Here is a 13,717-nt window from a genome sequence, read left to right as displayed (position 1 = left end):
TTTTCCTTTATATGGGGGATACATATGCCTTGGAGGTCTGCCTGACTCCGGAAAACATTAATATGTATTTAGAATTTATATTCTGTTTTAGGGGATACATATGCCCAGGAGGTCTGCATGACTCCGGTAAACATTGATATGTATTTAGAATTTATATTCTGTTTTAGGGGATACATTGGTCCGGGAGGTCTGCATGACTCCGGTAAATATTACAACTGTACGGGAGGAGCCGCCGCGTACATTGACATGACGGTCCTGGGTAGGAATCACATATACGGCAAACCCACGCCACATGTAAGTATTGGTGTATCAGATCTGATTAGATCAGATCTGATATCCATTATACTGAGATCTGATATCCATTATACTGAAATATGATATCTATTATACTGAGATATGATATCCATTATCCTGAGACCTGATATACATTATACTGAGATCTGATATACATTATCCTGAGATCTGATATCCGTCATACTGAGATTTGATATCCATTATCCTGAGATCTGATATACATTATTCTGAGACCTGATATACATTATACTGAGATCTGATATCCATTATACTGAGATCTGATATCCATTATACTGAGATCTGATATCCATTATACTGAGATCTGATATACATTATGCTGAGATCTGATATCCATTATACTGAGATGTGATATCCATTATCCTGAAACCTGATATCCATTATACTGAGATCTGATATCCATTATACTGAGATCTGATATCCATTATCCCGAGATCTGATATACATTATCCTGAGATCTGATATCCATTATACTGAGATATGATATCCATTATACTGAGATGTGATATCCATTATCCTGAGATCTGATATCCATTATACTGAGATGTGATATCCATTATATTGAGATCTGATATCCATTATACTGAGATCTGATATCCATTATACTGAGATCTGATATCCATTATACTGGGATCTGATATACATTATCCCGAGATCTGATATACATTATCCCGAGATCTGATATCCATTATACTGAGATATGATATCCATTATACTGAGACCTGATATACATTATCCTGAGATCTGATATCCATTATACTGAGATCTGATATCCATTATACTGAGATGTGATATCTATTATACTGAGATCTGATATACATTATGCTGAGATCTGATATACATTATACTGAGATCTGATGTATTTGCCACAGTAAATTTTCAAAATGAGTTCGAAAATTATTATTAAATTATCATTATTACATTTATTTATCTATTTATTTTACTTTTATCCACGAGGTCTAAATATATAGTTCATGGTCTGGGGACGGGCGTAATGTTTTTGTCTAAAGATATAATTATGTTTTCTAACCAAGAGAAAAACACGGTTCATCTTTGTTTTATGAGTTATTCTATGTAGTAATAAACAACCGTTACATTTTATATACGCAATGAAGGTATTCAACCACTAATAACTACATGTGTACTTTTTTATTGTTGATCTCGAAGAGAATTCTGAGAAGAAAACTTGTTCCTGCGCTTCAGTCAAGAAAATATGCTAATTAGTCAAATAAGCCCTACCGAAAATATAGCTCTTTGTAATGAAGTATACCAGAAAGGCGCGATATTCCTAAATTAAGCACATTTTAGAATTTCGGTAGCTACATGTACATAATTATTGATAGTAGCACCAGTTTTCTAAATCCGTGCGCGCTATGCTGCAATGCTTACAAACACTACCCACGCCATGAATCGCTGATAATTCAAGAAGATATTTTCAATTAACGTCATTTCCTTTCGATTATTCTATTAGTAAACATATATTGGTAATGAAAACTAAACGGGTATCTGTCGAGTTCTTTTGAATGACCTGTAAAATGTATTGACCAATTTGAAGTAGGTCACGTCCGCATATTTTTTTTATCAACTGAGCTGATCTAACCATTTCAGTTGCATAAACCTTTCTTATCTAATATTGATTACATTGATTGGTCAGAACGACGCAGCGCTCGGTTGCTTTTAATTCAAAATTTGTAGGAACACGTCTTTAAGGGGATACTCTACATCGTCATAATGTCTGACTTCCTTTTAAAACATGGATGAAAATATAAATGTCATCAATAATTGTCTGACTACTGAACTGTAGATTGCGGGTTCGAGTCCAGTAGGGGTTTTAATTTTTTTCAGATTTCTTTCTACTAAGTTGGCATTTTTGACAAATAAAGTAAATATGTTTTCAATTTCAAACTATTGTTGTACATATCCTACATGTTTCATCCATATTAAATTTCTCTGGTGTACAATACCTCCTTAAATAGAATATAAAAAAGACTATTGGGGGAAAATGGCGAAGAATAACTGGTGTGGAAAGCAAACTTGATTGTATTAAGTTAATCAGACCAAAAACATCCAAGAGAATAAGAGAAAAAAGATATATATATATATATATATATATATATATATATATATATATATTGAGAAAAATGTGTCACTGCCAACATTCACCAGGGCTCCAATGTATTTTTGTCCCTGAAGGAAGCAGAGGCAGACAATGCGTAGTCTATCCACCTGTTTGTATTGTTCATAAAGAAGTTAATTAATTAACTTAACTAGGATTGTGGACTCCAGGAGATGCCCAGCTTTTGCTCCGAAAATTATAGAGTGATTAATTGTACAGACATGTCAGCGTTCCTTGTAATCACTCACATCTTCATCTACCCGTCTAATCAAATCAATTAACACCTGTTTCTATATCGAATGTTTACCTGGATGATACGTGTATGATATATGGTTTTAAAGACAATGGTTCTTTCCTTTATCTTGGTTCTGCATATCCGTAAATCAGTCAAAACGATGTGGTGCAATTTTCACATGTTATATTTATTGTGGATTTCAAATCACGTGTCTTTAATCCTCAGTGGAGTTAATGATTTCGAGGCATTCTAATGTTGCTTGGATTCAAGTCCAGTTAAGTCACAACCCAACGGGGATAAGTTGGGGTCAACATTTGTTATGGGATTAAAAAGAGTGTAAATGTCTTTTTTTTAATTTCTAAAGAAAAAAAAACCCAACAGCATGGCTGCCTTAGCTCATGTGAGCCTTGTGGCCCAAGGACCTCTCATAAAACACCTATATTTAGATTACATGTCAGTATCAGAACAGCCTTTTTAGTTTGTGTCTATGGAGTGCACCGAGACATACCTATTTAATAGTTTTCTTCAGCGTGAACTGACAACAGAAGGATGAACATGGAAATCAAATTTGAAAACAATCCTGTCCTTGCTATTCAAATCTAAATATACACCTGCTACTTATACATGCATGCTAGTCAAATCAAACACGATGTATAATAATAGATGACACGCGAGTCTCACTACAATGTATATAGCCAAGGACGGGCCATGTCCTGAATGAATACTTGTCGAAGTATATTCTGATTTGTTGAACTTCAGATTATCTACCAAACCATAACTCCACACGATCCTGAGGGCATTTTGGGCACTTTATCTTCCGTATTCCTTTGCTTTTTAGGATTGCAGGTAACATTTTGTCTTTGAAAATCAAAGTGCACCAAATGTATGAAATTATTTTCCCTTAGATGAATATAATATGAATATCATAGATATAAATAACCATAACTCTTAAAGATTGAAAATGAAACCGGTTGAGTTATTTTCGTCGTTCTAATTTTTCTTTATCATACTATTACTTGTGTGGATATTTACTTATATTTTGGATTTTATATATATATCTTAAAATTTCAGGAGAATTCAAAATATTAAGTGGTAAACAGTTGCTTAACATATTTTTGTTTCTTAATATACTTACTAGTCTGGCCGGATTCTGTTGTATTACCTCGGTCACGCCAGCCGTGTGATCAGATGGCTTATCTGGGCGCTCATCACAGTAAGTATAGACGTCTAATACTGCACGTGTTCTTATTTTAGCGCGAATCAAAGTTTAGCGGCATTGGTGACGAAGCAAGAGCGTTAATTCATAGTTGCACTAATATGAAATTCCCTATTTATCCAGTACCATTTCGACTGCGCCAAAGTTTGAAAACGCTAAGATAAATATACGTACAGTACATACTATGAAATATATACATCAATGTACTCTCTCTCTCTCTCTCTCTCTCTCTCTCTCTCTCTCTCTCTCTCTCTTGTATGGATACTTTAACTCTTGATGTGTTTATAAGAAGGAAACCTTTAATCATGTAAAATTGCTTATCGGATTTCCTTTTAAGTTTCATTTCTATTTTCGCGGAAATTCATTGCATTAATGTTAAATTAAATACAGCTTTCTCGATTAATTTTGAATGAATGGATAAGAAAGTGAATACTCATATCTCTGCAATATTTGATCGCGAAAGAATAATCTCGGAGAACAGAAGTGCTTACAGGTTATTAATGAAGGTATGAATTGATTTGAGAGATAATACACTATTCGGGATTCGGGGGTGGGGTGGGGTCGTAGTTCTATTTTAAGCTTTATTTAAAATAGGAATTCCTGGTTATGACATGAAATCCTAGGAAATTATACCACCGCGAAAATTTGTGAGTTTACAGCATCAATAGTTTTTGATTACTTTCAACGCAATTATTATATTACTGGTTAATACATTAAACACCTTTCAGTGTCTCAGTTGTCCCTGTTTCAAGTGCATACAATTCTCTTAATTCTCTCCCTTTCTCCCTTTTCATTGTCTCAATCTCTCTTCTCACTGCCTCTCTCTCTCATTCTCTCTCTCTTCCTTCTCACTGTCTCTCTCACTGTCTCTATATCCTTTCTCTCTCTCTCCCTTCTCACTGTCTCAATCTCTCTATCTCCCTTCTCTCTCTCTTTCTCCCTTCTCACTGTCTCTATCTCCCTTCTCTCTCTCTCTCTCTCTCTCTCTCTCTCTCTCTCTCTCTCTCTCTCCCTTCTCACTGTCTCACTCAATTCTCAGTTTCCTCTCTTAATTTTGTCTCTCTCCATTCTTTCTCAAATATCTATATATTTTGTGTCTCTCAATGTCTCAATCTTATTCCTTTACCCTCTCTCTCTCTCTCTCTCTCTCTCTCTCTCTCTCTCTCTCTCTCTCTTTCAATTTTCAATCTCTCAATTCTCTCTTTCAATTATATCTCTAAATTTTGTCACTCGTTCATTTCTTTCTTTAGTTATTTCATTTTTTTTTTTACATTAACAAAACGTAAGTTCATTTCTAGCGGAGAAAACAATAATGAAATCAATACCATTTGTCATTTATCTTTGAACCTTTTATCTATATGACAATAAGATAAATCATAGATACTGTTAATAACATAGAAATAGGGTCGTCAGTCTGCAGAGACTCAGATGTCTGGCAAACAAAGGAAATATGAATTGATTTTAAATGAAATTTCCACATCAAAAGGATTTCTGTTGGACTCCCACGTGTCTGAACCTGGGTTTCATTTCATAAATAGATATGAACAATCGACCTCGAGATCATCGACTTCCACACAAATTATAGATGTATTAGACAGTATATTATCGTATACTTTGATCTACACTTGATAATTGAACAGTACACATCACCAAAAACAGTGTTCCTATTGTGCAGAATGTCACTTTTCTACGGAAGGCAGTAGGTACATCTGTACCAGGGTAGAGAACTAATAATGATTTAACTGGCAACCTCCACTTAATTCACTTTACTTCGTACCCCAGAGTTATTTTGAGAATTGTCTTCTTAACCTTTTAAGAAAATTACCCTAGGAAATTTTCTTTTTATATTTTTTAATCGTTTGGGGCACCTTTAATTCATCCTTCAATTAATCTGTTCGATAAAGCTTACATTCTTACCATTCATTCAGTAATATAGTTGGGGGTAGGGTGGGTGGGGGTGGTGGGCAATGAGCCAAAATCAACAAAAAATCAACGTTGTCAAAGAAGTGGACGGATGACAGTCTCTTTGTTGCACGTGTCTAGTACGTTGATCTGCACATATCTGTTGACATTTGACATCATTGAGATAACTTTGCTAATCGACAGCAAGTTTAACTTAGTTAGGACACAAGTTAGACAACAGCTTACTACATAAAAAATTTCACCCTATCAAATCAAAGTTTTTATCGTAGGAAATCAATCTTTTTAACTTATCACATCGAAATTTTCATGTTTGGAAACGGGTTTTGCATTCTATTGATCTATGCTTACACCCTAGCTATTTAAGGCTGAACCCGAATAGATAAAAAAAAAATTCACCCTAGGAAATCAACGATTTCACCCTAGTAAATAAATGTTTTCACCGTTTTAATAAATTTTATTAAAGTGTTTAGACCTAAAACCAAACTTTTCACCCAAGTAAACCACGATTGGACGTCACTAAATCTAAATTTCATCTTACCAGATCAAAGATTTTACCCAAGTTAATCATAGTTTTCAACGCCGTAAAAATCTACTCGTAGATTTCACTGTACAATGGTGCTTCTATACAAATGGTTTGGGCACTTATAAGATCTCAGCCATAAACACAAGCAAATTTTGCATTTGCTTCAGACTGTTTAGTAATTAGAGCAAGTTTTTTGAAAAAGTTATTGACAAAATGATTATACATTGAGTAGATTTAATAATACGTCTTTACACATTCGGTGTTTTTGTCCTTGATATCTTTAGAGATTGTAATTAGCCATGAATGTGTTGCAGTGTGTGAACAATGCGCGTATGAATCTTGACAAATATAGTACGTCTATTTTAACAGATAGGAATTCTGCCAGAAATGAAAGTAGAATGTAAATATGATATGTTTTTGTTAAAGAAAGAAATATCTCTCCAGCTCCTCACATTGAAAGTGTGCAAAATTACACCCCCTTTCTTAAAGTGCACTGCATGGTATGGATGAGAAAGCATGAACAGGGATATGGCATTATGAACTGCACATTGCGCATTGAGGAAGAAGACGGAGAAAAGATTCAACATCGATGTGACCAATGTCATTGTTGTATATAAAACAAAAATAATGATTGTTATTTTGAAGTACTAGTAGAAAAGTGAACATACCCTTGTACATGAAAAAAACCCACCTTTATAAAACACTCTTCTTGGATCCGCTGTAAATTGAAGGAACATATTAAAGTCGATCCCTGGGTAAGAACAATGTGAACATCATATTGGATGCTCCTATCCCGACAATATGCACATCCGTAAATTGCAATGAAACATTGTACAAAGTCTCAAGTCTATCGGATTAAAGAAGTCTATCTGATACGCCATATAGGAGGAGAACTGCATGTTCACAAGCTATTTTACATCCCCCGCTCCTCTTAGATCCCCTATAACTTTTAGGAAATAATTGGATCCTCCTGTCCTGATAATATACATATCTACAAATGGCAATGAAGCATGGTACAAGGTTCTAAGTCTAGTCAATAAGCCATACAGTAAGGGAAGGCTCACGCGATTTTGTAACAGACGGACACACGGTGCAACAACAAAATGTTTCCCCCTGAAAGAATGGAGACACGAAAACAAGAAATAAATGAAATTTTTGAAAATACATGAGGGTATGAAATGCAACGCTTCACAATGTATGCCGGTTTAATTCCAAAATGAAATTTATCTTATGAATATTTGTACACAGGACATGAGTATTATTGATATCATTTAGTATTGAATTATCACTCCATAGTAGATGATGAGAATCGGAAGCCGGATTAACTGCAGAGTTTATATTGACAAATCAGATCTATTTCTGGTCTTTACAGCATACTTTTTACAGCAAACCAAAAATCATCTCCAGCTACTATAATATTCCGCGGGTAAATCAAACTTTCACTCATGTAAATCAAGATTTGCAGTCTAGTAAATTAGATTTTTAATCCTAGTAGATCAGAGCTATCGTCCTATTAAATTAAAGCTTTCACCCTTGTAAACCGAAGTCTTACTCCCAGAGATTCTAATCCAAAACAATTCGACCATCAAGATTTGTCACAATATTTTCAATCGTTTCTAGGGAGCCATAGGAGGAACTCTGTGCAAGTTTTCCATAAATGATGGCTGGATTCCCCTCAACAAGAACCTATGGTAAATAACATATGTCACTTTACATTAACACACACTATTGGTAGTTATACATATGTAAACATACTCAATGTATATTAACACACACACACACACATACATGAGAGTAATAAGTATACTCAATGTATATTAACACACACATGAGAGTTACACTTATACTCGTGTAGAGCCGTCGCCACCTTTGAGGTGAAATGCCACAAAATTTGACCTCTGCATGGCCGTCTGGGCAGTGGGAATTCTTTATCAACTACATTATTAGTTATACTCTCCGGAGCCGTTAGCCGAGGGAGAATATATACTTTGACAGGGAATGTGAGTCCAAAAACCCTGTGAAAATTCCTTATAACGAAGACATGTCTGTCTGCTGCAGAGCGATGTTTATAATGTTTATTTTACGAAGCGGTTAAGTATATATAGATCTATCGAAGCCATTTTGTATCCCATTTTTCTTGGCAGGGTACATGACCTCATATGCCTGGCTCGTCGTCCAATCAAATGCCTAGATTTTTTTTCTCTCTGCAGTATGTGCCCGTGGGGATCCCGATTAGAATAGGTCTTCAGTACCCCTTGCTTGTCGTAAGAGGCGACTAAATCTAAATGGGGCGGTACTTCGGATGAGACCGCAAAAACCGAGGCCTCGTGTCACAGCAGGTGTGGCACGATAAATATCCCTCCCTGCTCAAAGGCCGTAAGCGCCGAACATATGCCTAAATTTTGCAGCCCTTCACCGGAAATGTTGACGTCTCCAGATTAGAGAAATATTCTCGAGAGTGACATTAAACAATATACAAACAATCAACATTGCAGTAGAAATGCACCTTTATTAAACTGAGGATTCTTTATCGTGCCAACCTCCTGCATTAAATGTCTAAGGTTCAGTACGCCACCGAGATCGACCAGTACGTTGTAATCTCCAAGTACTATGATGTATGGTTTTTTCTGAGATAAACAGAAACCTTATCAAAACTATGATTTATGCTATTTAAGATTGAACATTATCGACACACACTTTTTAACACACTTACATAGCTTAGAGGGCCTCTTGTTTATCCAGATATATGACAGATCTTCAACATTGATGGAAAGCCATGTAAACGATTCAGATCGAATAAATGGTTAAACATACAATGCAGTATAACCAGAGCATAGATCACTCGTGATCTTGTAATGGAGGCATGCTATTCGTGGTCTGTTAATGAAGTTATGACCTTCCTGATCTTTTGTTAAATGTATGACACTCCCGATCTTTGGTTAAATGTATGACATTCATGATCGTTTGTTAAATGTGTGACACGCATGATGTTTTGTTAAGTGTATAATAATGACATTCACAATCTTGGGTTGAATATTTCAGGTCCGTTTCGTTTATCTTGGTGACCGCGTGTTTCGCCTTCATACTTCTTTCCTTGCTGTACCTCATCATCGATGTCGCCAAAATTTGGGACGGAACACCCTTTATATTTCCCGGTAAAACGTTTCATTTGGTTTTTTTTTTATATTCTAGAAAATGTCATTAATCTGTGTTTACATAACTTGTATTTTGTTTTCCTTATAGGAGTTATGAGATTGATCGCTGTTAATTATCTTCACCTCTATAGGAGTTATGAGATTGATCTTTGCTCATTATCTTCACCTTTATAGGAGTTATGAGATTGATCACTGTTCGTTATCTTCACCTTTAAAGGAGTTATGAGATTGGTCACTGCTCATTATCTTCACCTTTATAGGAGTTATGAAATTGATCACTGTTCGTTATCGTCACCTTATACAGGAGATATGAAATTGATCACTGTTCGTTATCTTCACCTTTATTGGAATTATGAGATTGATCACTGTTCGTTATCTTCACCTTTATAGGAGTTATGAGATTGATCACTGTTAGTTATCTTCACCTTTATAGGAGTTAGGAGATTGATCACTGTTCGTTATCTTCACCTTATATAGGGGATATGAAATTGATCACTGTTCGTTATTTTCACTATACATATATATAATAGTTATGAGATTGATCACTGTTCGTTATCTTCACCTTATATAGGAGTTATGAGATTGATCACTGCTCGTTATCTTCACCTTTCGTGTATAACCACCATGCCGTGCATGTATACTGGTATTTAGTATGATTAATGTAATGCAAACCGGGTGTTTGTATTACTAAGCCCATGTCTCTTTTGAAAATTGGTTATATCTTACTGATTAAAAAAGAAATAAAACAAAAGCAGAATGGTGTTTCCTCAACATTTGTAGATTTCACTATTGTTGATTTTGTAGCTGTTGTTCGTTATAGTTAGTCTAACGGACTAGTTTCTATCATTTCAGGCATTCGTGTAGGTTAGATTCTGTGGAAAAACTGTGAAAACTAAAGACTGTGTGTCTTAGTTTTCGAGTACCATTTTGTGATGTTTTATTAAAAAAAAAAGAATTCTATGTTTTAATGTATTACACCTGAGACATTATATACTGTGTGAGTGTGCGTTTATTTCATTATTATTATTATTATTTTTTAAAATACGCCCTGAAACTGATGTTTATTCTTATCTAGCATATTTATGGTATCTTGTGTTTTCATGTTTTATATGTACAATCAGGATAGGTACAGCTTTTAATGTTTTATTTATTTTCTATGTATTATGTGTATAACATTCTGTTGTAAGGTATATATGCATTGCAATGCACCTTTGAGCGTACATAGTGTATGAAAAGGGTGCTATATAAATATGGTATTATTATATTATTATTAATGTACATGTAGAAGTTCATTAAAGGACCCCCTTCTTATTTTACAGGTATGAATTCCTTAGTGGTCTATGTGTGTCATGACGTCTTTTACCGATTTTTCCCCGTTAATTGGGCCATGGAAAACCCTTTACACTGGCACCTCTTGCTGAAGGCGGTCTGGGATACAGCTATATGGGTTGTGCTAGCTTATATTTTATACAGAAAGAAGATATTTGTTGCCCTCTAGGTGTGCCATGTGGTGTCATGAATAGTATATAAAAATCACGGGAAGATGACAGCATGAGTTTAGAATACTTTTGCGAAATGCTGTCAAATTTTCTCATTTTATTGTACATGTATTTAGAACCATAGTTATTGTCTCACAAATTCAAGAAAATTAGTTTATTGCCATTGTATATTAGCCTTGTGATACATATATTAGCCTTGTAGCTTATTGATAAGGTGATTGTGCCCTCCATTTACCGAATCGTTTTAGAAATGTGCTGAAATGTTAAACGCCATTTTTATGTGGAGTATTTACACAGTTTATAATTTTCTTAGCGATCTGTGCACGCATCCACTTGAGTAGAATATATAGAGTGTTCGTCTGAATTTAGAATATATTGCTGATCCTTCATCTTATTGTCAGTGAATAAAATTTCTTTTCAACATGCACTTATTCTATTCATTGAGTATCGCAACTTTTCGATGCAGCTGCAATCTGACTTTCATTCGCGTGCGAGAAATTTTTTGAGGCTCACGAGAACTTGAGATATCGCGAATAATTCTCGCCGTGAAATAAATCGTTGATGTCTCGTATTTGTCGCTGCGAAGCAGATTATCACTGGTAAATCGCGAAATAAAGGCATAGCTAATAAAAGTTGATTTCAGTTTTCAGGCACGTATCGTCGTTTTATAAAGTGGATGGGGTATTCTCGTTAGAAAAGTGGACATGTATAACCTACATCAACTTCTTTTTGCAAACCTTGATGTTTTCATTCTGGGAAAATGTGTAAATGCCGGAACCGGTGGCGGTTCACGCTTCGAACGAGTTTTTGACTCAAACATAGCTGGATTTACTTACCAGACAAGTTATCCACACTTCATCTGATCAGAACATGTCCTACGTCCGAACACAAACATGTAGAATGGAGCATACAGACAGAATTCCGAACACAAACATGTAGAATGGAGCATACAGACAGAATTCCGAACACAAACATGTAGAATGGAGCATACAGACAGAATTCCGAACACAAACATGTAGAATGGAGCATAGAGACAGAATTCCGAACACAAACATGTAGAATGGTGCATACAGACAGAATTCCCCGTGTTGAGGGAAAACTATAAACCTTCTCACCTTCTACTCTTGAAGACCATTAATTTAATTTTATTCGACACCTGTTCAATTTTTGCAAGTTTCACAAATGTAGTAGAGTCTGATTTATAGGTTAGGGAATAACAACAAATTTGAATCATTATAAAAATGTTCAAACCTTGACATACATACATAAACAATTATTCAAAGAGCGGAGGAAATCAGCCGTTTGTTTCGCCACACATTACCTCTGAATATCATTAGTTTTGGGTGCTCCTTTTTGGAAGTTTCCTACACTGGTCCTACATGGTTGACACTATAAGAGGTGTAGTGCAGTCAGGATTTAACGCCCGTTTCCACGGGTTGCTGGGATACCTTAGGGGTCATGTGCCGACACGCAAATCATGCTAATGAACATCGCATCTCATGTTGATCTTTTCCAAGTCATTAGTATTATTACACATTGTACGTGCGTGTCATAAAACAGGGATGTGACTGAATTTCTCAGAAAACCAAAGGAAAACTGGTCAAAAAGGGAGAAAAACACCTCACCCTACCTGGAAAAATATCATTTTCTGCCACTTTAGATCAAATCCAGAGTGTTTCATTTTTTCGAAAATTGAGCAAATTAGAGGATTTCCTCTGCAAACTGGAAAAATCACACCCCTGCATCAAAACTTTTCCCCAAAAGTGTTCCACGTGAGAAAACATTTGTGACAAGTTATATACAAACATGACACTTATTGACACGAACGTCAAAAGAAGGTCGTTAACGGCGTGTTTGTAAGCTCGTAGGAAATCTCGTAGTATTTTGTTGTGTCTACAGAATCAAATCAAACATATTTTGAAATATTTGCCCAAAACAAAGTATGCATGCTTAATTTTATGACAGTTTAAACAATGATCCGTAAATATGAAAATAAAAGAGTAAACGATTTCTTTATCACGATCTTTGTTTTAGATTATGCTTTCTCTACAGACTGGGAATAGGTTCGCAATTCAAGCTGTGTTTTGCAGTGTATTGGATGACGTACTTCCAAGAAATCAAAGATTAAAATGTACTCCTGAGAGTCGAACAGTTTTTAAAAAAATATCAATATAACCTGAAAACATATGACTTTTCAACACTTTACACAACCATTCCTCACGATAAGCTATAGACTTTTTGACATCATAGACGGTTGCTTCGTTTTGATGTTGCTGATTTGCGAAAAGTTTTGTGATTTCAAATATAATAGTAAAAGTTCTTTAGAATTTTTAGAATCCACATTTGATTTACACCGCTTCTATCATATGTTGTGACACAGTACATTTGAAGTCTTTCCTCCACAGCTATTTTCGTGAGGGGCAAATACTACTGGACGGAAAGCGTCCCATGCAGACATAAAGTAAAATACATACATAAAATAGTCATAAGTGTTTTACATGGATAATATTTAATAAAGAATATTTGAGAACAAATCGACGTTTATACGATCTTGTTTGTTATAAAGTTCAGTAGTTAGTTTGCAATGTTCATCTATGTTCAAAAAATATTTAAGTATAAAGCAGATGTGGAAGACTCTGTGGTGTCTTTTATTTCCAGTTCACTAAGATATATCAATGCATGAATGAAAATGGTTATTGCTAATAGATTAAACGTCGACAATATATCTAAATGTCGAA

General features: G+C 35.1%; 2 protein-coding genes across 2 annotated transcripts in view; both read left to right on the top strand.

The window, feature by feature from the left end:
• Window positions 1–11,406, top strand: part of LOC125665710 (heparan-alpha-glucosaminide N-acetyltransferase-like) — a 39,174-nt gene extending 27,768 nt beyond the window's left edge. The window contains exons 12-17 of the mRNA XM_048898498.2: window positions 168–294; window positions 3,423–3,509; window positions 3,802–3,876; window positions 7,946–8,016; window positions 9,368–9,480; window positions 10,800–11,406. Of these exons, the coding sequence (XP_048754455.2) occupies window positions 168–294; window positions 3,423–3,509; window positions 3,802–3,876; window positions 7,946–8,016; window positions 9,368–9,480; window positions 10,800–10,978 (652 nt within the window). The 3' untranslated portion in view covers window positions 10,979–11,406. The remainder of the gene's footprint in view (window positions 1–167; window positions 295–3,422; window positions 3,510–3,801; window positions 3,877–7,945; window positions 8,017–9,367; window positions 9,481–10,799) is intronic.
• The window catches only part of LOC125674557 (uncharacterized), a 412,455-nt gene that overhangs the window by 369,349 nt on the left and 29,389 nt on the right, over window positions 1–13,717 (top strand). The window lies entirely within an intron of this gene.

Source organism: Ostrea edulis, chromosome 10 (genome assembly GCF_947568905.1).
Source record: "Ostrea edulis chromosome 10, xbOstEdul1.1, whole genome shotgun sequence".
NCBI lineage: Eukaryota > Metazoa > Mollusca > Bivalvia > Ostreida > Ostreidae > Ostrea > Ostrea edulis.
This window is presented reverse-complemented; position numbering and strand designations above follow the sequence as displayed.